The sequence below is a fragment of the Pteronotus mesoamericanus genome, unplaced genomic scaffold (assembly GCF_021234165.1).
Source record: "Pteronotus mesoamericanus isolate MK-2021 breed Mesoamerican mustached bat unplaced genomic scaffold, CSHL_Meso_final contig_94, whole genome shotgun sequence".
NCBI classification, from domain to species: Eukaryota; Metazoa; Chordata; class Mammalia; order Chiroptera; family Mormoopidae; genus Pteronotus; species Pteronotus mesoamericanus.
Genome location: NW_026555285.1, coordinates 36,723,792 through 36,746,132, shown reverse-complemented (window position 1 = coordinate 36,746,132; position 22,341 = coordinate 36,723,792). Strand labels below are relative to the sequence as shown.

At 35.9% G+C, this 22,341-nt stretch overlaps 1 protein-coding gene across 1 annotated transcript in view; it reads right to left on the bottom strand.

Annotated features, from left to right (window-relative positions):
• The window catches only part of LOC129081178 (mitochondrial import inner membrane translocase subunit TIM50-like), an 85,207-nt gene extending 71,684 nt beyond the window's left edge, over positions 1-13,523 (bottom strand). Inside the window, 3 exon segments of the mRNA XM_054586705.1 lie at positions 4,212-4,360; positions 10,678-10,829; positions 13,433-13,523. Of these exon segments, the coding sequence (XP_054442680.1) occupies positions 4,212-4,360; positions 10,678-10,829; positions 13,433-13,523 (392 nt within the window).
• Positions 13,524-22,341: the final 8,818 nt, after the last annotated feature.

Below are 22,341 nucleotides of genomic sequence, written 5' to 3'. Positions count from 1 at the left end.
AATTTTCCCAGATCCTGGGCTTTGCTAGCTCTGTCTTTTCAAGGCTGTATTTCCCCTCACACAGCCAGTCTCTACCCTTCCTGCTCTTTACCTCACAAAATCCTGCCAGCCTCACACAAATGTCTCTTTTTGCAAAAACTATTTCTAGTGGATCTAAATCTAAACTACTTACTTTTCAAATGATTCAAAACCGTATAATAATAGTGAATTGGAATGCCAGGTGAAGATAACTGAACAGCTTATTTTGGTAATGAAAGAAGCAAACATTTACAAGTTTATAGACATATGTGCCTAGAATAAAAGTTCTAGGGGTAATTATGTCCCCTGGGGAAAAGTTGACAATCTTAAGTCATTCTGCTTCCCATTCTCAAAGAGAGGGAAGGTGCTACTGACATCTAGTGGATGGAGGCCAGAGAAGCTGCTGAACATCCTGTAAGTCACATGGAGAGGGGAACTCAAGAGTTGAAGATTTTAGCTTCCATCCTAGTTGACAGGCTTAGGTTATTAATGCACATGGAGGGCTGTTATTCCAGGGACTGGAATATGTGACCTATGTGACTCCAGGGGGTCGGAAGGCAAGTCAACCTCTGTGCCCCAGGGGGTCTGCAAGAGATGGAGATGGTATCCAAGCCTTTGTGTTCCAGGGAGGGAATCTCTGTGATGCAGATCAAGAATTGTTGTTCAGCAGATAAATATTAAGAAAATAGTCACAGAACTGCAACTCTTATCTGATTAACCATTTTTTTTCCAAACACCTTACCTACCCTTTCTTCTCCTTATAAAAAGGTTGGCTTGAGATGAGATGTTAAGACAGTTTTTGAGGGTACACAAAGAACCATCTTTTCAGATCACCAGCCTCTGAATAAAGCGCCTGTAAAGATTCAGTCTTCATCTCCAGTTATTGGTTCGGGTAGCGACAAACTGCATGAAAGCCCACTTTTCCAGTTTCAACATTACAGTCTCCCCACAACAAAAAAGGATCCTGTCAAAATGTCAGAGGTGCTGAGGTTGAGAAACCCTGGTCTGGAGCAGGATATTGAGACCTCATTTTGCTTTCTCACTGATAACGGACCGAGCCTACAGATGTGCTGTGGGAACTGCGTTGCTCCTTCTTATAGTAGCTGATCCCAGGTTGTGTGAGAACCCCTGTGTCCTCAGGGGAAGTGTAGGCACCACAGCAGAACAAAGTCTCTGCTGCTGAACACTTTCTATTTTATTTTCCTGAGCCTATAGAGAAGCATCCACGGACATAAACATATTATGGGAGAGGGCTAATCTTTGCCAAAGCAATTTATGGCTGTCATTTTAAAACTTTAAAAAAAAACCTGATACCATTTTTTTGTGACATTATAATAAAACTGGATGCAATCGTTATAACAATAACTATTTCTGAGTATCCACCATTTGTCAGGGAGTTTTTGGATTTAATCTTCATAAGAACCCTGTGAAGTAGGCACTATTATCTGCATTTTATAATACTCTGTTTATTCTCATTTTAAACTTACTGTTTTTCCTTTTGTCCCAGAATAAACATGTGGTTATCTGTTCTTAAGGGAAAAGATTTATTTATATGTCAATCTTTGGGCTTTGTGCAGTAATAATAGTACTAATAATAGAACGATGGTGATGGTGATAATGATGATAAGGAGGATGATGCTAACAACGAGCCTCCCTCAGCGCCTTCCGCAGCTTGGAGTGCATTGAATCTCTTTGCAGTATAATTTCTTATTCTAAGTGTTTCACCGCTAACAACTTAATCTTCCCATAATGCTATGGAAAAAATATTTAAAGATTAGAATGATAATTTATAAAACCATGCAGAAACGTCCCATGTCCCCCAATTGCTGACACATTGGGCTAAGTGAGCAGCAAGCAGGAGGTCCGGAGCCTCTAGTCGGAATCACTCTGTCATAGGAGACAGGCTTTATCAGTGTTTATCAGTGTTGATTAAATAAATCATTTATGATTGTTCTGCTTGGAGAACATTCAAGAAAAGTTGTTTGGAGCATTCAGTTATACCTGAGGGCGACTGGCTGGCTGCCCAGAAAAGCCTCCCCTTTAAGCCTTAACTTAAACCTTTAACCGCAGTACAGAATTCTTATGAGGCTAAGGCTGGCTAATTGTAAACATCAAGGGTCTCTAATTCTCTGAGATAGTTGCAGATAAACCAAGCTTGTTATAATTAACAAAAATAGCAATACAATTAGCTTATAGTGAAAAATAAAATAGGAAAGGATTCAATGCATAATCTCTTCCTGAAGGCACTGAGTAGAAAAGGCCAGACTTCACATTTGGAAGATTTCTTGGTGAGCAGAAAATTAAATTATGAGCGTTAATAATAGGAATTCAATTTTTAATGTTATCATTTTAAATTAGCCTCAGAGATGTATCATCATTGTAGGTTATGAGAAAATCTCATGGCCCGGAATCCACTCTGTGTGTAAAGTAATCTGTAAGGTAACTCCATTCTGATACATTAGTATTAAAGTTAAATCTTATCACTGAAGCCTCTGTCGTTGTACAGATTTTCAAGTTAAGATGAGAGAGAATGGTCCAGCCCACTGTGTGAGGTAACTCTGAGGGACCGTCAGAACTAATAGGGGGAGACCTTTATTAATAGAGCATCAGGGTTCAAAGTCACTTCCTGTGTTCGCTCACTCTGTGACACGTGCTCCTTAGAGAACTCCCCAGGACACTTTCTCTTCATGTGACTTGATATCAGAGTTTGTTTCTTGGGAATCCAATTTTAAGATAGTGTGGCTTTGTTTACTTCCTTGTGTGGAATGAGTAAGAGAAAAAAAATTAAATAAACTATATGTGGAGGGCATTTGGAGAGACTTAAAACACACGGTGTCCTATAATTTGCAGGAGAGACTTTGGAATACCCCAGACCACTGGACTCTTAAAATCGTCTCTAATGTAGCAGGCTATTGAATTTTCAGAGTGCTTATCTTGCAGCTTCTAAAGTGCTTGTTCATTACAAGTCTTCTTATGAGTCCATGTCTACTTGCTTCTCTATTCTGATTAACATAATATTATCAAAACTGCAAACTGATGGGAATTCCTGGGGAATATTTAAGAGGGTCAGGTCCCTTGAAAATACATCATGACTGACAGAGGAAGAGGGATTTAATTTTGCTCTGGGTCTGATCTGTGAATATATACTATTTTGGCCCTCCTTCATGATGCAGATGATAAAGAACACCTTCACCTAGCAGTTGCTACAGATATATTCCTGAGGCCTTGTTAATTGCTCTAATAAGGATACCACATCTAGCACAGCGGCTGCAATTGAGGCTACTATATGCTTTTGACTACTTTGCAGTAATACGTTATAATCCTTCAGAATCCTGATTTTTATAAGTGCCAGGTAGATCCTTTTATAAATGATAAATTAAATCAGGAATAAGGAATAAGAGTCACTCCCCCTGCATATTTGAGACATTTAAAGGTGCCAGTCATTTCTGCCTTAGAATGAGATTTTTTTTCAATGTATATTTACCCTGTTAGCTGGGTGGATACAGATGTTTTGCTTGACCTCTCCTGTATGATAGCTGTTACCCACAGGGCAAGGGACACAGAGGGGGAGTTTGGGCAATGACTGTGTATCCTTATCCCAACCATATCTACTGGCGAAATAACTTTTGACTGCGTTCATGGACTCACTAGAAGCAGATACTCAGGACATGGCTGGATTCTATTTGTCATTTGTTCTAATAGGCTTCTACTCTGAGGGGTGCCATAATGCCACTTGATGACACTTTGAGTCCATGGGTGTCGATGCTGATTTAGCCTCTGTTGAAATATCTGTATTCTCACTTCTCTAGCATATGTTTGGCCAAATGAATGTCCATAGGTCTCTTTTGTAGGAGGATGGTGAGTCATAACTATATGCACTTGTTGTGGTAGTACAGGTTCCTTCCTCTTGGACACTTGGTCATTTAATTAGTCAGTGCTATACCAGGTCTTAAACGAGCTCAAACACAGAATCTGAGAAAGGATAATTGATTTTTATTGCATTGGCTTTTCCCCAGCCTCAGATCTTCCATAATTTACTATTTTGAGTATAAATTGGGAAATAGTATTGATGGCTCTCTCTATGATGCCTTGATTTTAGTAACCATCTTCATGTCTCTTCACATGCCTGTCCCCACTGGCTGCTACTATGCCATCTCTGTTCTTATTATGATTGTCCTGTCTCCCTCTCACACTTTCGGGGAGTCAGCATCCGGAGGCAGTAGTACTCTTTTACAACTGCAGAGCACAGAAGGCATTCGCTATTGAGGTTCTCAAAATTGCTGGTGCCCCTTTCATCAGGATATTCTTTGTCACCCTCATAAAGAGTGACGTTCAGTTCCTCCTAAAGAACAGAGTTTGGTAGTGGCTCTTCTGATCTTCATAGTATATGCACCATAGCTTGTCATTTCTCTGAACCATTTTATTTCTATCTGCGCCATTTCATGGTAATTCTTGCATTCTTTGTATTGGAAAGACCATTGCCTTTTCCAAGTTTTTAGGAATCAAATTAACTATTTATTAGCATTATCTCCTAGGGACATGCAAGGTGTTAAATTCTATGATAAGAGAGTAATTCTATGTCAATAATTACCCAAATTTATAATCCATTCTCTGTATTCTAGCTACCAAGATTTTTTTCACATATACTCTCCCAGCTTCTACCAGTATGCATTGGCTGGGTCGTATAGGTACTTCAATTTACAATTTCTTTCTTAGCTTAATAGGCCCAGTACTTCCTTGGCTTAGCTACACTGTGACTTGACTTTAGCTGTGCTGATAGCTGTGCAGTGTTTAAGATGGTTTTTAATCTAGAGAGGAATGCCACCTGTCTTGCAAGGCAGAAATAAGCTTCTGCAGTATCATTAAGCAAGAGAATATGCTCATCTTATTAGGAAAAAAAAAAAAAAAAAGAAGTCTATGTCTACTGGCCTGGAAGGTTTAGGAAATCTGAATTTTCACGTTATTGAGCACATCAGTATTTATGGTCACATCTCAAGTCTTTAAATATACTTCCTACTCAACTGGGTCCATAATCTTGACAAAACCAATATTCGAGGTTCTGGAATTTAACATTGTATGAAGTCTAATAAAGTCTAGACACAGATTTCTGTTACTTACAGATACAGAGATGAATATCAGTTTATATACCACCAGTGGAGCCATTAAAATAGTCACATTTTGCCTCATTTTTTTTTTTTTTTTGGAAGAAAATGAAACTGGAAATGCAAGCATTCACCCAGTAAGCAGACAGGGATTGAATCTTTGTGGGTGCTTTATGTAGATGGTCAGTAATCTGAGAAGACTAGGGATTTGTACCCTAACAAACTGTCTTAAATTCCATTTTAAACTGACCCTTTTTATAAAAGGGGAAGAAAAGTGTAGGTAAAGGGTTTGGTATTCAGGGGAAAAGCTAATCAGATAAAAGCTGCAGCATTCTTTCATCTGTGTCCTGGGGTGTGGCCTTTATCTGTGCTCTGGGTGGTGGACATCTCACCCTGGAGCATAATGACTCAGATACCATCTTGATTACTTGCAGTCCTCCTGAGGCACAAAGGTGGAATTGCTTTTGGTCTCCTGGAGTCAAGGTAGGTCATACCTTCAGTTCTTGAAACAATAAATTTTTACATACATTGATTGCTAAGATTATCAGTTATTACCTGAAATTAAAGTGTTTTCCAACTCTTGCATCCCCCATCAAAGGGGGGCCACATATTAACCTGACAAGCTCAAGGAAGGCTTGCAAGGCAAGCTTACAAACTCAGAGACCTAAAGTAACCACAAAAGATGGCTTAAAATAAAAGCTTACTAACTAAAAGCAGTTCATGGGGGATAGTCATGTCCACAGCCAGTACTTTTCCCTAACAAAGGTCAATTTTTACCTTAACTGAGCCTGTCTATTGTCTTTTTGTATCTATGGTAACACCCCTTTGGAATGTCAAGGTAACTTCCCTTTTTTCCCAATCCCCTTGGCCACAAACTGAGACCACAGATCCCCTCATTGTTATTGTTAATTGTTGATTGTTAACTGTCCTTTACCCACCTATGTAAAAGGAGTATGTGCTTATCATTTTACCTTTTATCCAAGCCCATAGGTCTCCCCACTTTGCTTTCTCCTGCCTCCCTAATCTATCACCAATGGATTTCATGTAACTCCCTTACAGCTCCTCCTTTTATTCTTACGTATAAAATCTTTCCTAAGGTGCTAAAGTGCTGTTCTTCGGAGCATTTCTCAATCTTTTGAGATGTTGCTTCCCAGCAATTGTCATTAGTGTGGCTCAAATAAACTCACCAACAATTCTCAAATAATTACCCCCACTGATCAAAGTCTTTGTCTATTGTACTGATGGGTACTAGGTGAGTCATGTGATTTTACAGAATTTAAATTAAAATGTACCTCTTCCCTAAACTATCAAATATCTGAGCTATTACACCCACCAGTATATTGCTTTTCACCTACACTCCATACTAGACACTACTTGGGAAAGTTTTTACAATCCCACTGATACAACATTCAGGGGTTTCCCATACACAACTGTTACTAATGATAGAAATCTCATTGCCATCTGACCAATTTTGATGGAGTTCTAAGGTCCCATTTTAAAGTCTACATCCTAAAATCACTTCTCAACATTTTAGGTCAGAGTACCCAAGATAAAAAAACCTTAAAAGATGATGTCTTTACAGGGAAATTAGAGAGTGCTCTCAGAAACAACACCAATGAGGGAGCACAGGAAGCAAGACTGGACTAGGGAGAAGTTGAACCATTATGTAGTTATAACTGAAGCTGAGATAACACTTCAGAGTTGACTAAAATTGAATGGAGAAATCCAGGTCTGTGTACCCCATGCAAAAGCCAGTCATTGGGTGTGTGCAGTCCGCAGTGAGGAGGTATAAACTTAAATGATACAGTCCTGTTGCTGGAGAGTCTCCATGGTGGGGGGAGAAGATAAGTATTTGAAAGTGTGCTTACAAAAACAAAACAAAAAAATTGCATTGCAGAAGAAACAACAGTAGTAATAAAAGTAAAGAGATACTTCAGCTATGAGTTATTCTGAGGCAGGAGATAGTCAGGAAGGAGGAAACTCCAGAGGTGCCCCAGGAGATAAAGAACATGGATAAAGGGCTGAGACCCTGTCCTAAGTCTGGTAGTTTCTGCATCTGGAGAAGCATTGAATCCTAGTGAATCAGGACTGCCCCTGTGCAGAAGATGCTACCTGACCCCTGGTTCATTATAATGAATTAGCATTGTGGGACCCTCCTCCTAGTAGCCAATCAAGGACAGGAAGGCCCACCCTAAGGAATAAAAGTCCTCTAGCCCCTGAGTTCCGCCCTTTTTCTTGCCCTGCTCCAGCTGCTCCAGCTGCCCCTGCTGCTGCGCTGCTGCTGCTGCTGTCAGGCTCTTCTCCTTTCTTCTCTGATCCACTCTGCTCAGAGTTGGCCGGTTCCCAAGTTCTGTGTGGCTTAATAAATCTGCTTCTCGCTTTCTGCTATAAACTCTGTGTGTTCGGTTCCATTTTTTGTCTGCGATCACCAAGAACCTGGTTACCTGTGCCCACCTGTGACAGTTCCACCAAGAGAAGGGCCACTGCTTTGATGCTGGTTGGAGCACATGCTGGGTTACAGGCTCAGTCCAGGTTGGAGGTACATTAGGGGTGGAGGAGGGACTGGGGGGTGCGGCTGATGGAGGTTTCTCTCTGGCAGCGATGTTTCTCTCCCTCTGTTTTTTCCTCCCTTCCCTTCTCTCTAAAAAAAGTAAATAAATCAAATTTATTTTTTAAACTAAAGATATACTGGAAATATAAGTTATGGTACCCTCAAAACTATACATATAAATTAATTTGAATATACATATAATTTGGGTATATTTGACATTATTAAAGAGATAATCGAAGACAGGCACATTATAATTAAAGAATAACACATTATAAACAATCAAAATTTAAAAAGATATAAGCTATCTAGATGTGGAAAAATATAGTTATTGGATTTAAAAACTCAACTGGTAGAATAAACAGCTGAGTAGCAAATTGGTGGCTTAGAAATACACTTAAAGAAATTGTCTCCAATTCAGTACGAGGAACAAGAAATCGAGATGTCTTTAGTCCATAAAATAAAATTGCATCTTCTCTCAGATATTGTTTTGAAAAGCTAGAACACCAAAGGCAAAAAGAAAATGTTAAAAACAATCAGAGAGAAAAGCTATACAACAGCAATGACAGACTGATAACTGATCTCTCGTCATCCACAGCAGAGCCCGCAGAAAAGCAGAGCCTGGTCATGAGACTTCTGAGGTGATATGAGACACTGAAAATTATATGCTCAGCTAAAATGATGAAAGTGTGATAGAAAAGTTTAAAACATTTTCAAAAACAAAGAGTAAAGCCTTTACTACTGATGGGGCACTGCAGGACAGGAACCCCAGAAAAAGGAAATTGAAGTCAGGAGTATGAACAGCAATGTTGAATAAGACATAACGGTAAACATCTAGTTACACATAAATATTGACTATGTAATAGTGACAAATCAGGAATTTCTTAAAACTGGAACTTAGGAATGGAAAACAGTATAAGATTATATAATTTTAAGGTATTTGTTTTTTAGGGAGGATAATAAAATATTAATTTTGTTCATTTGTCTTGAATCTAATGTACATGTTTAAAAATTTAAAGATTATCACTTAGGAATTACATAGAGAATATAAATGCCCGAAGCAGTAAAGAAGCTGACGGAGACACACACACAGACACACACACACTCAATACCATGGAAAAAAGCAAGTGAAATTGAGGCAAAGGAAAACATGGTAAAATAATTACAAATTATATAGTCAAGATTATATCAAACGGATCAGGAATATAGCAGTAGCAGTAAAACAAAACAAAACAAAAAAACCCCCAAAAAACGACTTGCTGTTTTTATACAGAAATTTCGGGTTACATTTTTTTAATAACTAAAACAAAAGAATTCAGAAATGCAGCTAAAATATGACTGAGAAAGACTGAAGTAATCTTTCAAGATTAATGATTCAAAAAGGGTAGTCTAGGCTAATGAAAAAAAGAAAGTTGTTACAAGAATGTGATCTAGCTATGAGTATAAAAACTGTTACTTAATGGTAGATTAAGCATTTTATATACCTAATCCATGTCTGTCTGTGTGTGTGTGTATAACTGTGATTGAGTTGAGTGTATTATGTGTATCCTAATATGCATGATGAATATGGGAGGATAAAAACTAACCAGAAGCTTGAGCCTTTATTAAATACTACAATGTGAGAGCAGAGATAGAAAATATCCTGAAGGGAGGAAATGGAATAGGTTGAGGAATGCCATTAAAAAGTCAAACTTTTCCTAAACTCTTTCACTACTCACACCTTCAGAAGTTATGAAGACACATAGTCTTCATTTGCTCCAGTTTAGGGCATAAGGGAAGCAGCAAGAATTGACTGCCCTCTAAACCTATTAGCAAGACAATATGTGTTTAGCAAAAGGAGAAATAGTTGGAGACTAATACCCTGCAAAATTTATAATAGAAAAAAATAATACTTTGATATATTTCCTATTGAGATATTTTTCATCAAAATTAAAATAAGAAAAATAAGTTCAATTTTAAATATTATCTGATTTATAATATTTTATACTGAGTTCTTCTAAAAACAAAAATGAAGTGTTTTTCTATAATGGTTGGATTGAATATAGATATTATGCAAAATTTGACATTTATTTTTTTTCTAGAATTGTGTAATATTTTTTTCTTTTTATCTTTACAATGAAATAGAATATTTTTATTTTACCTGCAGCATCTTTGGTCTTTTTCAGATATCTCTGTGTGAGATTTATATGCATGTGTATGATTGTATATTTATAACCTCATTACAACTTGCTAATTTTGCAGCCAGGAGTGTAAATAATAGAATTCATAGCAATCTGAAGATTGTAATTTGCCCTTGATTGAAAGAGTTTGACTTATCTAGAATCCATATATATATTTCATATAATTCTATATTAAAAATTTTAAATAAGTAATTTGACTTCTATTTAAACAGATTCAAAATTGTGAATAAAGCTTATTGCTGTTTATATCTCATTAAAATCATTTAAAATTTATTGCATATTAAGTAAATACACTTAATACCTATAAAATGTTTTAATTTTACAGGTGGTTCTAACTCCACTTGTTATTTATTTGATCACACATACCTAAGTTTTTATTTTGCTACTTTTTGTCATAAATATGAATTATCTAATTTTAAAAATAAAGGGAGCAGGCTTAGCTACATATGTAACTCTAATAGCCAACCTTCAAGATGGCTCCAGGATCTTTACCTCCTGGTTTCCATATTGTAGTGTAATGTTTCCCTCTTCCATTATGGTTGATCTATGTGATCAACAGCATATGCTTAAAATATTGTATATATGTGATATATAATTTTATGACTATATCTTACATTTGAACTTAGGTTATAAAAGATTTTGGTTTCCATCTTGGGATCCTTCCCTCCCCCTTCCCCATTCTTCCCCCTTTTCCCCTTCCTCCATCTTTCTTTCCCTTCCTGGAAGAAGCACAGTTTCCTTGTTACAGGAAGACTTACAGAGAGGCTGAGAGGAAGGGGCACAGGACTTTCTGATACGTAGGCATGTAGGAACGTGCTGCCTAACAAACAGATAATTGAGTAAGCTTACAAAGAGCTTCTACTGGTTTCCGGACCGGCCTTGGGATGACAGCCGCCCTGGGGCATAGTTTGACTGAAATCCCACGAGAGACCCTGAGGCAGACTTTAGCTAACCCACTTCCACATTCCTGATCCTCGGAAACTGTGAGAATAAAATAATGAACAATAATAATAATAATAATAATAAAAGTGTTTATTGTTTTAAGATCCTAAATTGTGGGGTAATTTATTTTGCAGCAATGAAGGGATAGGCAGTGGGGGTAACTGGAAGAGATTAGCCGAAAAACATACATTCATTTATGCATAGCCCATGGACACGGACCACAATGTGGTGAAGGCCGGGGAGGAGGTGGTTGTGTGGAGAGGGCAGGGGGCGGTGGATGGAGGGCATTTGTAATAGTCTCAAAAAAAAAAAAAGAAAAAGAAAGTTGGAGCACTACTGATATTCCACATAAGAAAAATGGGAATATAGAAGTCAGCTCCTGCTCTAGCAAATACCCTCCAGAGTCAAATTTAAAACAGAGTGGGAATGGCGTCTCCTCTCTCCTTCACCCTGAGGGTTTCCAGTGCAGACAGGTCTTTCATTCTCACAGTAGCTTATCAGGATCCTAGAAGGGTATTTTTACCAACGGATACCATGAAAAGAAGAGATAGTCTTTAGTCATCTGCTTTTCTAATTATATGGAGGACAAAATTCTGTTTTTTTAATAACTATACTTAAATAGGCAAAATGAAAAAGAAGAAAAATGATTTCTTCCTTCCTTGTTCTATTGTATCCTTGGGGAGGGGAGAGCAATGGATCAAAACCCTTGGAATGGAATCATCATGTTACCTCACAAGAACAGAGATCAAGCATTTAGTAAATGGATGTACGTGCACCCACGGTAATGCATATTGCTAATTTTGTTTCCCACCCCTCTTTTATTCAAAGCACAGATAGTGTTCTCTATCCCAGCCAAGAACTCAGGAAGAGAATATTTATCCTCTAGTTTCAGCCTTGCATCCAAGTTCCAGGTGTCGCTGTTGAGATAATTAATTTAGAAAACTATCACTGCCCCATTTGCACCCATAAGCCTTCTCCACTTAAACACACAGATTTGAAATTCATATGATAATTTATAGGTAATTTTCTAAGAAAAAGAAAACAATTAAATCAGAAAATATAAAATAAGCCATGGTACTATTGTCAGAATGAAGTTTTCTAAGAGCGGAAACCTAAAAACTCATTTAAAGCATTCTGATTTTGACTCATTAGTAAAACTAGAGAGAAAAGGAAGATAAAGAGTTCTGCAGACATGATACAAAAACAAAACAGATATTTTGTGGTGAAATCCATGAAGTGGGTGGTATTACTTTTTAGATAGACAAATATAGAACTACATGGCTATAAACTATGCAAAATTAAGAAACGAGAGAGCAGGGTAGTTTAAAACATGTTTTATTGATTTGAGCTATGGAATTTATTATGAATTACTCTTGAAGGTTTGCTATGTATTTTAGAATGCAGAATGATCAAGCCAGGTAATTAGGGAACTAGCCAGAAATAGAAACTGGCTGCATATATTAAACATTATGTCTCTGTATTTTTAGGAAGCTCTCCAAAAAGCTCGTCAATCTTGCAGAACATGGAATCTTGAGCAGTGATTGTGTTAGACTGCCTTGCATGATATTCTTGGTAATAAATAGTTATGGGTTATTGGGCAGCTTGTCAACCACATATCATATATTTGTTCTTCTTCTGGAAAGGAAACTTACTTCTTAATGGAGAAATGAAATCTATGGCAGGGCCTTTTTTTGGAATGAAATAAAACACTGCAGGAGAAGATGTAAGCTTCTTATTTTCCCTTTGAGATGGCAGTCAGTTCCTTCACTGAATCGGTTAAGTTTGCTTCTTTTTAATTGTATAGTGTGTCTTATTTCTTATCTTCTGTACTCTAAATTAAACTGGAAAATTTCCTTTCTTTGTGTAGAGTAAGATTGAATTACTGTGAGCTGCCACAGAGTTGGTGGCTGAAATATGCCGGTATTCATGGGAAAGGAGTGTGAATGGGAACTCTGTGTTTTCCATTTTAGCCTTTGCTGTCTTGTTCACAGCAGCAGGGAGGTGAGGTGAGCAAAGCACAGCTGTTGACATAAGAAACCAGGTACGTGAGAACTGGAAAGGATACACAGTCCCCGTGTTTAACTAGACAGGTTAGAAAAGCAGAGCCATTCATGGCAATGTACTAAAAAATAATGTAGGAACCATTTGAACTGTAAAAAGGCTGAAGGCTCAGGAAAGCCTTTTTTGAAAATAATCTTGAAGGTACTTGAAGAACTATAACAAGAGTGAAATCACAGATTTTAAAATATAAGATAATATTTATATGTGAAAGGGTATTCAATACTCTTACATATTTCTACATTGTAATAGGAACATTATGTTAAACAGGCTACCTTGCTTTTAAGCAAGCTCAGCAATTAAAAATGTAATGACTCAATGTGGGATCGATGGCTCTGCATACCTCATATTGGCTTTCAAGTTATTCTCATATGTTCCTCCTTAAAAATCTTAGTAACTTCAGTACACCTGGGTGATTGCTTTACGGCTCCAGTTTATCGAACTCTCCTCTATCATTACCTTTGCCCTGCGTCTGCCTCTATCATGCCCTTGTCACTCTCAACAATTCAACTCTCCACTGTCCCTTTTCTATGCAGCTCTTTCTCTGATTAACATCTTCTTTGATCCCTGTGACCTTTCTCTACCAGGATGCCATGAACGTGGTCCCATCAGCTTTTGGCTGTCACACAACTCATTGATGTCCTTTCTTCTGTCTTTAATCAGTTCACACCCCATGATCAATCGTAAAATGATCTTACTTACACCCGAACTTCACGGCCTCTCTTATTTTCTGTCACGCTCACTTGACAAAACCACAGCCCTGTTTAAACCCTACTCTCTGCCTACCTCATCCTTGCACCATGCAGCTTACTGTGGCTGCGGGGAAACCTGCCCCCACAGGCACTCTTCCCACTTAAATTCATAATCATAAACCTCATGTTGACTTCTGGTTGTCCTGTAGTCGTTCTATATTCCCCTGTTCCAATTACTGGTCCCTTCTCCTAGATGACTCTGGCATCTGTTCCTGTAACAGTTCCTGTTCTATCCTCAACCATATTATGATTGTTCTTCACAAAATGAGTCAAGAGAGAACTTCCATAGCCTCTTACAAGGACATCTAACCACAAATGCACTTCCATCCTCTGTTTATTTCTTGCTGCAGATTAGCTGTTTACACTCCTATCAAAACTGATACACTTGTAATCTCGATCACACCTACTTAAAGGAGTTGCTCCAGCAATTCCTCTTCATCTCACTTATATTATTATTTTTTACTTCTCTACCAATCATTTCTTTCATTATATAGAGTGCTGTTATTTTTTGGTTCCCTTGATAGTATAATAGTTTGAAAAAATGTTTATATTTAGAGATTCTATTCTTTTTCTTCCAATTGTAGTTTGATGCTTTGCTATTCTGTCTTCTACTCTACTCTCATCTCTTGATTGAAATCACTTTTTCACTGTCACGAATGAACTCTCTGTCACTAAATTCAATGGATAGTACCCAATAGTCGTATTGACATTGTCGATAACCCTTTCCCCTTGACAAACTATCTTCCTAGGCTTCCAGGGCATCCATCGTTGGTGCCATCGTTGTCTGGTTTTCATCTTATTTAGTTGTTGCTATTACTCAGACTTCACAATTTCATAATGTACCTGGCTCAGTTTGGGGACCCATTTCACATCTCTTCATTTCAAAATGAATTGGTCAAATTTTCCCATTGGTTTTACTTTCAAATAAATCCTGACTCTAATGATTTCTTCCCACCTACACTATTACCATCCTGACCTAAACCACTATAGCTTTTTCACTTGGATTATGCAGTAGACTTTAATTTGTCTCTGTGGTTCCATGCCTGTGACTCTCAAAATGCTTCCATGTATTGGCATTGCTCTTTGAAAAACCTATTAAGACCTTACTGTATACTGAAAGTTCCTGCATTATTTACCTCCAATTAATTGTCTGTTTTGCACCTGGGCCCAGACTGATTTCTGTTTTTGTAATTCCTTAATATTGCACAAACTCCCGAGCTGGACCCTTTGTGCTGATTAATTCCTTTGCCTAAACATCCCCCTTAAATATATGTATGGCTTTATTTTGCTTATCCTGTACATCTTTGCTTAACAGCTCTCCTCTCAATGAATTCTAATATGGCTATGCTATTTAAAACTATAATCTTCCCCTTCCAAAATCCACATATATGGCTGTACTATTTTCATTGCATTTATCATAATCTAATGTTAACAAATCATTTATTTATTTATTTTGCTTCTTGCTTAATATTGTGATGCTCACAGAGTTAGGCTCCAGAAAGGCAGTATTTTGTGCCTGTCTTTGTTTGTAGATGTATCTCCAGTTCCTTGAACTGTGTCCACAAATATTGGATATTTAACATGTACTTGTCAGAAAAAAATTGATTTAGTGAATGGTAATAGGAAATAGGATCAGACCTTAACTTCCTTTATTCAATGCTGACTGTGTGAAGACGAAAGTTACTTTAATCTCTCTAAGCACGTAAAATGGAATAATAATATCTACCATATCAGGGAGTTGTCAGATTGACTAAATTTTTTAATCACTGTATAAGCACAGAGTAATAATACCATGAGAGCTCATTTAACACATGATAGCCATTTTTTTAAAAAATATTAAATTTGATAAACTCAAAGTATTTAGAATTTATCAAATAACTTGTAAAAGCAAATTTTTTCCAAACTATATAAAGCCATTCCAGTGCCAACAATCTGGACACTATATTGTATTTAGTTGCTGAAATGCAACTTTCAAAATCTAGGATTGCATATTTACCATCTTACTTTGGGGATTAATGCAGTGGGCACATAGTAGGTATTCAAACTATCCATTGGAATTGAATCAAATTGTCTCCAAAATAAGACTAGTGAATAGATCACTTTTTCAACGTTAATGGTCTTATGTAAAAAAGAAATTATTTTGGTACCTCTTTGCCTCCACTATAAACAAGGAAACCAATCTCTAACTTCACTATTCATTGACTACCAAGGAGATATAAATGATTTCATCACTTCTATCTAATTCCCAGTCAAGACTCAAAAGAATAAGTATCAGTTAGAACTACTTCTAGATTGTTACTGAATGTCTTGGTTGATGCAAATAACAAGGGTGGTTGAAATCAATTGAATTGGAGTGTAAGTACTAAAAGCAGCCATTTCTCCAGTAGAAATTTATCAATAGATTAAAGGGACTGCATGGAATAATTATATTTGTTAGAAACAAGATTTGCCTGTGGCTGCTAATTCTATTCTGCTATCTCTTAGAGGCCATTTGAGGAAAATTTAGGATCAGAGTGTGAAAACATTGTGATGTCAGTAATCAGGATGAAGATAGCTAAAAAGTGACCTGCTTGTCTGAAAGAATTTGTATCATTTTCTGTGTGTGGAGATCATTGCTTTCCTGCTACCTGTACATATTCTTTGAGTTTGATAGGTTTCTAAGTACTTAGTCATTGTTATTGCATCTGAGGTTGACCTGGACAGTCTGGCTTCAATCCTTTATGCTTACATGATTCCTCTTCCTCTTTGACAGCACCTATTCTTATGGATTTCAGTTATTTGGTTTCTGTCTCAGGCTATATATTTTAGATTTATGTCCAGTTACATACATAGACAAGGCTGCCAACACACCATTTCCCTCCTCAAGACCTCTAACAGATTTAGCTCATCCCTTAGATTCTCTTTTATTAATCCCATCCATAAGTTGTAAAATCAGTGAGCATTTGAAGGTCTTTTACAAACAATTATTAACTGACTGACCCTTTAGTTTTTTTCATATAGTTACAGTATTGCCATCCAATATTCAAGCATGAACTCTGGATAATCTATAGTGATTTCTATGAAAAGGATGATCTCTAACTATATAATAACACATTCCACTGTTATAATGGAAAAGGAATTAATATAAAATATAAGTAACTGCTTTTTTTTCATTGTTTTATTACAGAGGAGGATTCATTCACAATATGTCAACTAAATGTTATAAAATCTGTAATTTAATTTAAAATACATATGCCTAAACAGCACAATACAAAAAGTGCATCAATGTAAGCTACACTCAAAAGCCCACTCCACTTGCCTCACTTCCAAGCTGGTTACCTGGTAAAATGTATCTATCTTCAGACATGTCAATAAATATTACTAATTGGCTATAATTCTGATGAAATTTATAATAGTTGATATATGTAAAACTGCTAAAATATTTTATAGAGGTAGCGATTCTAAGATTGAGGAGCAGTACATGTATAATAAAATTTATAATCACATAAATAATCATAGTTTACATTTAAAAATTTGATTCATCCAATTGTAGATTTGATGAATGGAATCTTTTATTCAGTTGTTCAATTGTTTTTCAATTAATCCAATTTAGAATTAGATTAGAAAAATGTATTTTTTTGTCACTAGCTAGATTGAGAAAGCTAGATTCTTTCACTAAAGGATAAGAGCCTTGAATAAATGTTATAGATGTATACAATTAGAAATGTTAAGCTTAGTGTGCCATAATGACAAGAAAATGGAGTATTTGAAAGCCTGGTACATATTGCTCATTTATTTTCCCTAATCATAGGAGTCATTTGAAGGATAAGTCATCTGTTCTTCAGGCAAACGTCAGAAAATTGCTGCCTTGTTAAGATTTTTTTTTTTTTTTTTGCTACATTTTCAGAAACAGAGCAATCTATAAATCTGTCTTTAATAAGGAAAAAAGATCCTAAGAAAAAGGAATTAGTGGAAAATTATCTTCAGGAATTTTAAAAAGAAAGGATTCCTGAAAAGAAGTGGAAAATATAATGAGATCGATTTCCTGTATGCTTCCTTAAATGTGCTACACATTTTCACAGTAACAGATATTTCTTTTCTCTTTTTCTAAACTTCTTGAATTGATGGACAAAAATCCAAGGACTTCATGATTTGGTATCAAAGCAGTATTTTTTTATTTGATATGTCAATTTCAGTAATTCCTTGAAAAATAGATAAGTGAGCTAACCCAAGAAAGTGCAGCTATAATCAAAGCTTGAACAAAATGTGGGGAAGAATTGTGAGACTATTTTATGGTCTTTAAACCTACTGTGAGGAGTATCTGAGTTAAATATAACAGTCATTAGGAATGGTTAGAAAACAGAAAATAATATACTGACAAGCAAGTGCCTCTTATTTTATGTTAAGTTATACCAATTAAATCATAATATATGATATATAGTCACCATCCCTCCCAGAGTTTTGTTATACTTATGTCAAGGTAAAATATAATTATTATACCTTAGAATCATATTAAGAGAATTCCATCATACTCTGCAGTCATCATTCTATCTAATGCAGTTTCCATTTGTCCATCTGTTTTATCGTTACATTTTTAAATTTTCAAGCACCTGGCTGGTGTGGCTTGGTGTGGCTCGGTGTGGCTCGGTGTGGCTCGGTGGATTGAGCACCAGTTTGTGAACCAAAATGTTGCAAATTCAATTCCCAGTCAGGGCACATGCCTCGGTTGTGGGCCAGAAGCGCAGTAGGGGCCTCTTGCAAGAGGCAACCACACATTGATGCTTCTCTCCCTCCCTTTCTCGTTATCTAAAAATAAATAAATAAAATCTTTTTTAAAAAGTTTCAAGCAGATATTTTGGCTAATCATCTAGTTTTTATTTATTTTTTATTCTAGAAGGATTTCTACAAGTTAAATTTTAACAAAATTAATATATACTTATAAATAACTTTGTTTATGCTTTAAACTCACATGGATTTTCCAACCTCTGTATAATTGGTGGGTTTGATCCTGATTGCTTTTACCTAGAACTGATATTTCAAGTAAAAGAGTGAGTTTATTGTTTAACTCAACATTACGTCTTCTTTCAAATTAGAAAGTTTGCTTATTATGTCCTAAAGATGTGATCCAGTTTTACTTTGTACAAATTTTTAAAATAATTTTATAATTTCAAGATGTTCTTATATTTGTACTCAACCACATTACTCTTTTGATGTTATAAATTGAGGACCGCTGTGTGATCATAAAGTAAAATTCATATAACCTCTTAGAACCTCAGTTTCCTCACTTGAAATGTAGTGAAATTCATGATAGCCACAGTCTGTGCACTTTGGTCATAGTTTTGCATCTATGAAAAGAGTTCTATCTAGCCTTGTTTGAGTTCTTAGTAGGCTATGGACCTACTCTTTTACTTAGATTTTCTACCCACATTGTTAGTATACAACATGCTCTATCAGTGAGACTGATTTGAAATACAGAAAAGTAGATTAAAAGCTAAATGTCTATCTATTATCACATTTATGTTCTCGCCCATCACATTTATTTTGTGGATCTTATATATACAATGGATTGCCTTGTATTTCCAAAAATTTTGCCTTGCAAAAATTGTCTACATCGCAAATATTCTGTGGACATTAAGAAATATTTTATCTGCCCAGCCAGGTAGTTCAGTTAGTTGGAACATCGCCCCAGTATGTAAAGGGTGCAGGTTCAATATCTACTCAGGGCACCTACAAGAATCAACCAATAAGCCCTGAACAGTGTGGCTCAGTTGATTGGACATTGTCTGCAAAGTGAAAAGTCACTGGTTGATTTCTGGTCAAGGCATGTGCTTGGCTCCCAGTGCCGTCCCCAGTTGGGGCACAGAAGAGAGGTAACTGATCAATGTTTCTCTCTCACGTTGATGTTTCTCTTTCTCTTTTTCACCCTACCCCTCTCTCAAAAAATAAATTAAAAATCTTTAAAAAAAAGAATCAACCAATGAATTCATAAGTGAAGTGAAACAACAAATCAATGTTTCCCTCTCCGCCTGTGTCTCTCTCTTTTCCTCTGTCTCTCTCTCTAAAATCAATCAATAAATAAATGAAATATTTTACCTACAATTGAATATGTTACCATAATAATAGCACTTAAATAACATTTACTAAATGCCATACACTGTACTAAATTTATGTTTTAAATATGGAGAAAGTATAGTTATTATACCCATTTTTATATTTAAAAGAGCTGGAGCACCAAGAGATGATGTGAATTTCTCAGTTACCCAGTCTGGTAGTAACAGTGATGGGATTCACTTCTAGACTCTCTAGCTTTGGACTCCACCTTTTAAATAATAAATAAATTGTGAGTTCTGAAGGAGTGCAAAACAGCCTGAAATCGATAGAGGAAAAAAAAAAAAAAAAACTCTTCAGTACAGAGACAGTAAATTCAGCAATTAATTGGTCTATTATAACATATTCATAAAGTCATCTGAAAACATAACAAGAAACACTACTTCTCTAACTGTAGCTACATGGTGTCAAAATGAGAGAGCACTGTAGCCCTACTTTGCTGTTCTTCCCTTATCAACGTCAGTGTGATTCTCAGTTGTTGGCCTCCAATCACTCATGATAGAAATGAGTCCTGTGCTCCAGCTACTTCTCTTACTCCCACCTTAGAAACTGCAGTCAACCCAGAGCAGATTCTTCCTATCCTAACCTCTTAGGATCAATCGTGGCAAGCCCCACACTTACCAAAAATGCTTCTTGCCCTTGCTTCCTTACATGAGTTCATCATGGGCATGTGACATGCATTCTATGTTGAAAGCAATGTATCAAGTAATCATGTTTTGCTAGGCTTCAGATTTGCCCCTGGTGGTCTTTATTTAGATAGGTTTGAGCAGTCTGGAATGTATAACCTAATGACCCTTTCAACCTTCTCATAAATGTATTAGTTTTGCTTTATTTAGGTTTGTTTTATAGTTTTCTGCATCTCCCTGAGGCTTCATACAACTTGAATTCACTCTGGTTTCCTGATCCATACCTTAAACTTTATTTAGTATTCGTGTTAACTAAAAATCCATTGTGGTCCTTCCAGCCTATATTCCTCTATTGAGAAATGTGAGGGAGTTATTTAGTCTCATTAAGGTGCAATTGCTTATCTGTAAAAGAAGGGCAATAAGAACCCATTACTCAAAGGATTTTGTAAGAAATAAGTAGAAAAGTGCATTTAAATTGACAGAGCCTAAATTATGATAAGCAGTGAGAAAATGTTAATCATTATTATTTACATATAATCTTGTTTATTTTTAACTGGCATTGTTGCAACTAATTTGAAGTGGGACCGTTAAATATATACAAAAATAGGTTGATATATGTTTTGTGGATATATAAATAGGTAGGTATGTAAGTAGATAGATAATATTTAAAAAGAAAAATAAGGACATTTATCTTATTGCCCTAAGTTTAGCCAATAAGATGAATGCAGAAAAAATTTTGCACTCAAAAATGCATTTCATAAGATTATATACAATTGATTAAAAAGAGGGTTAAATATTCAACTGTTCTTTCACCTTACTTTTGCCTTACTTGTCATTTATTAAATTTGTTCAGAGTACTTCCAAATACTAACACAGAGAAAAGATGGTATATACTTTCAAATATTGTAATATACACACTCATTCATTTATTCACTCATCAAATCTTTACTGCATCTACATGTAAGCTGAGGCTAGCTGTGAAAGAGTATTTTTGGACTTTTTCCCACATTGACAAATATTGCATTTTTTAGGAAAGTTGTTTTTAAAGTAAGTAATTTGATAAACTTATAATTCTATTCCTGTGCAATAAATATTCTTGTGGCTTTCCATAGGCTAAAAGGATATTTGGCTGTACAGGCGGGGCTTTTGTTTCCCCCAGCACTTCAATTACAGCCTCCTTCTTTTCCTTTACATCACCAATTGAGAATCAAAGATAGTTTACTAACTGTGGTGCATCTAAATAAAATAAAAAATTAAAACCCTGAATTAGTATATGCATCACTATAATATCCGTAACATATTCAAAACGTATGACTTTGGAATAATTAAATGTATGATATATACTGAGGAATATACATGAGTATTAAAATTTTCCACAGAATGAAGTATTCATAATGGAAAAATTATATTTTTGTGAGAGCATAGACCAGATTAAATAGACATTTAATGCTGGCTATGGTTTAACTCATGAAAATTTCTAACTAGGCTTCCCCTTGGGCAAGCTCAAAGGTGTGTGTTCTTTCTCTTTTCTCTCACCCCCTCTCACTCTTCCTCCTCCTTTAACTGCATATTGTGTACAGATATTGAGTCAATATCAGCACCCTCTTAATGAGATATTTTGACCATTGATTCCTGTAAGACCCTTCTTGTGTTTGTTTTATTCTATTTGCAATTATCACTCTAAGTAAATGTCATTTTGTAAGAAGTTTTCTGCTATGCAGTTAGTGTCTTATTATATGTTCTTACAAAATGCATATTTTTATGTATTTAATTGTTTTACTCATGTAAATGTATAAATGCAATTGTATTATAAAGCTCATTTATTTTTATTTCTTTTTAAAATCTTGACATCGTATTTAAAAGACTCACTCCTTTTTGAATGCACATATCCAGTCACTTTCTTCTAATGTATATGAAGTATGTCTGGAAAAAATCCAGCTATTGTTAATGTAACAACAATGATTTGTGTAACATTGATGTAGCCTAGCAGTGAAGGAGAGTGGTCTGGAATATACATGCTGAACAATG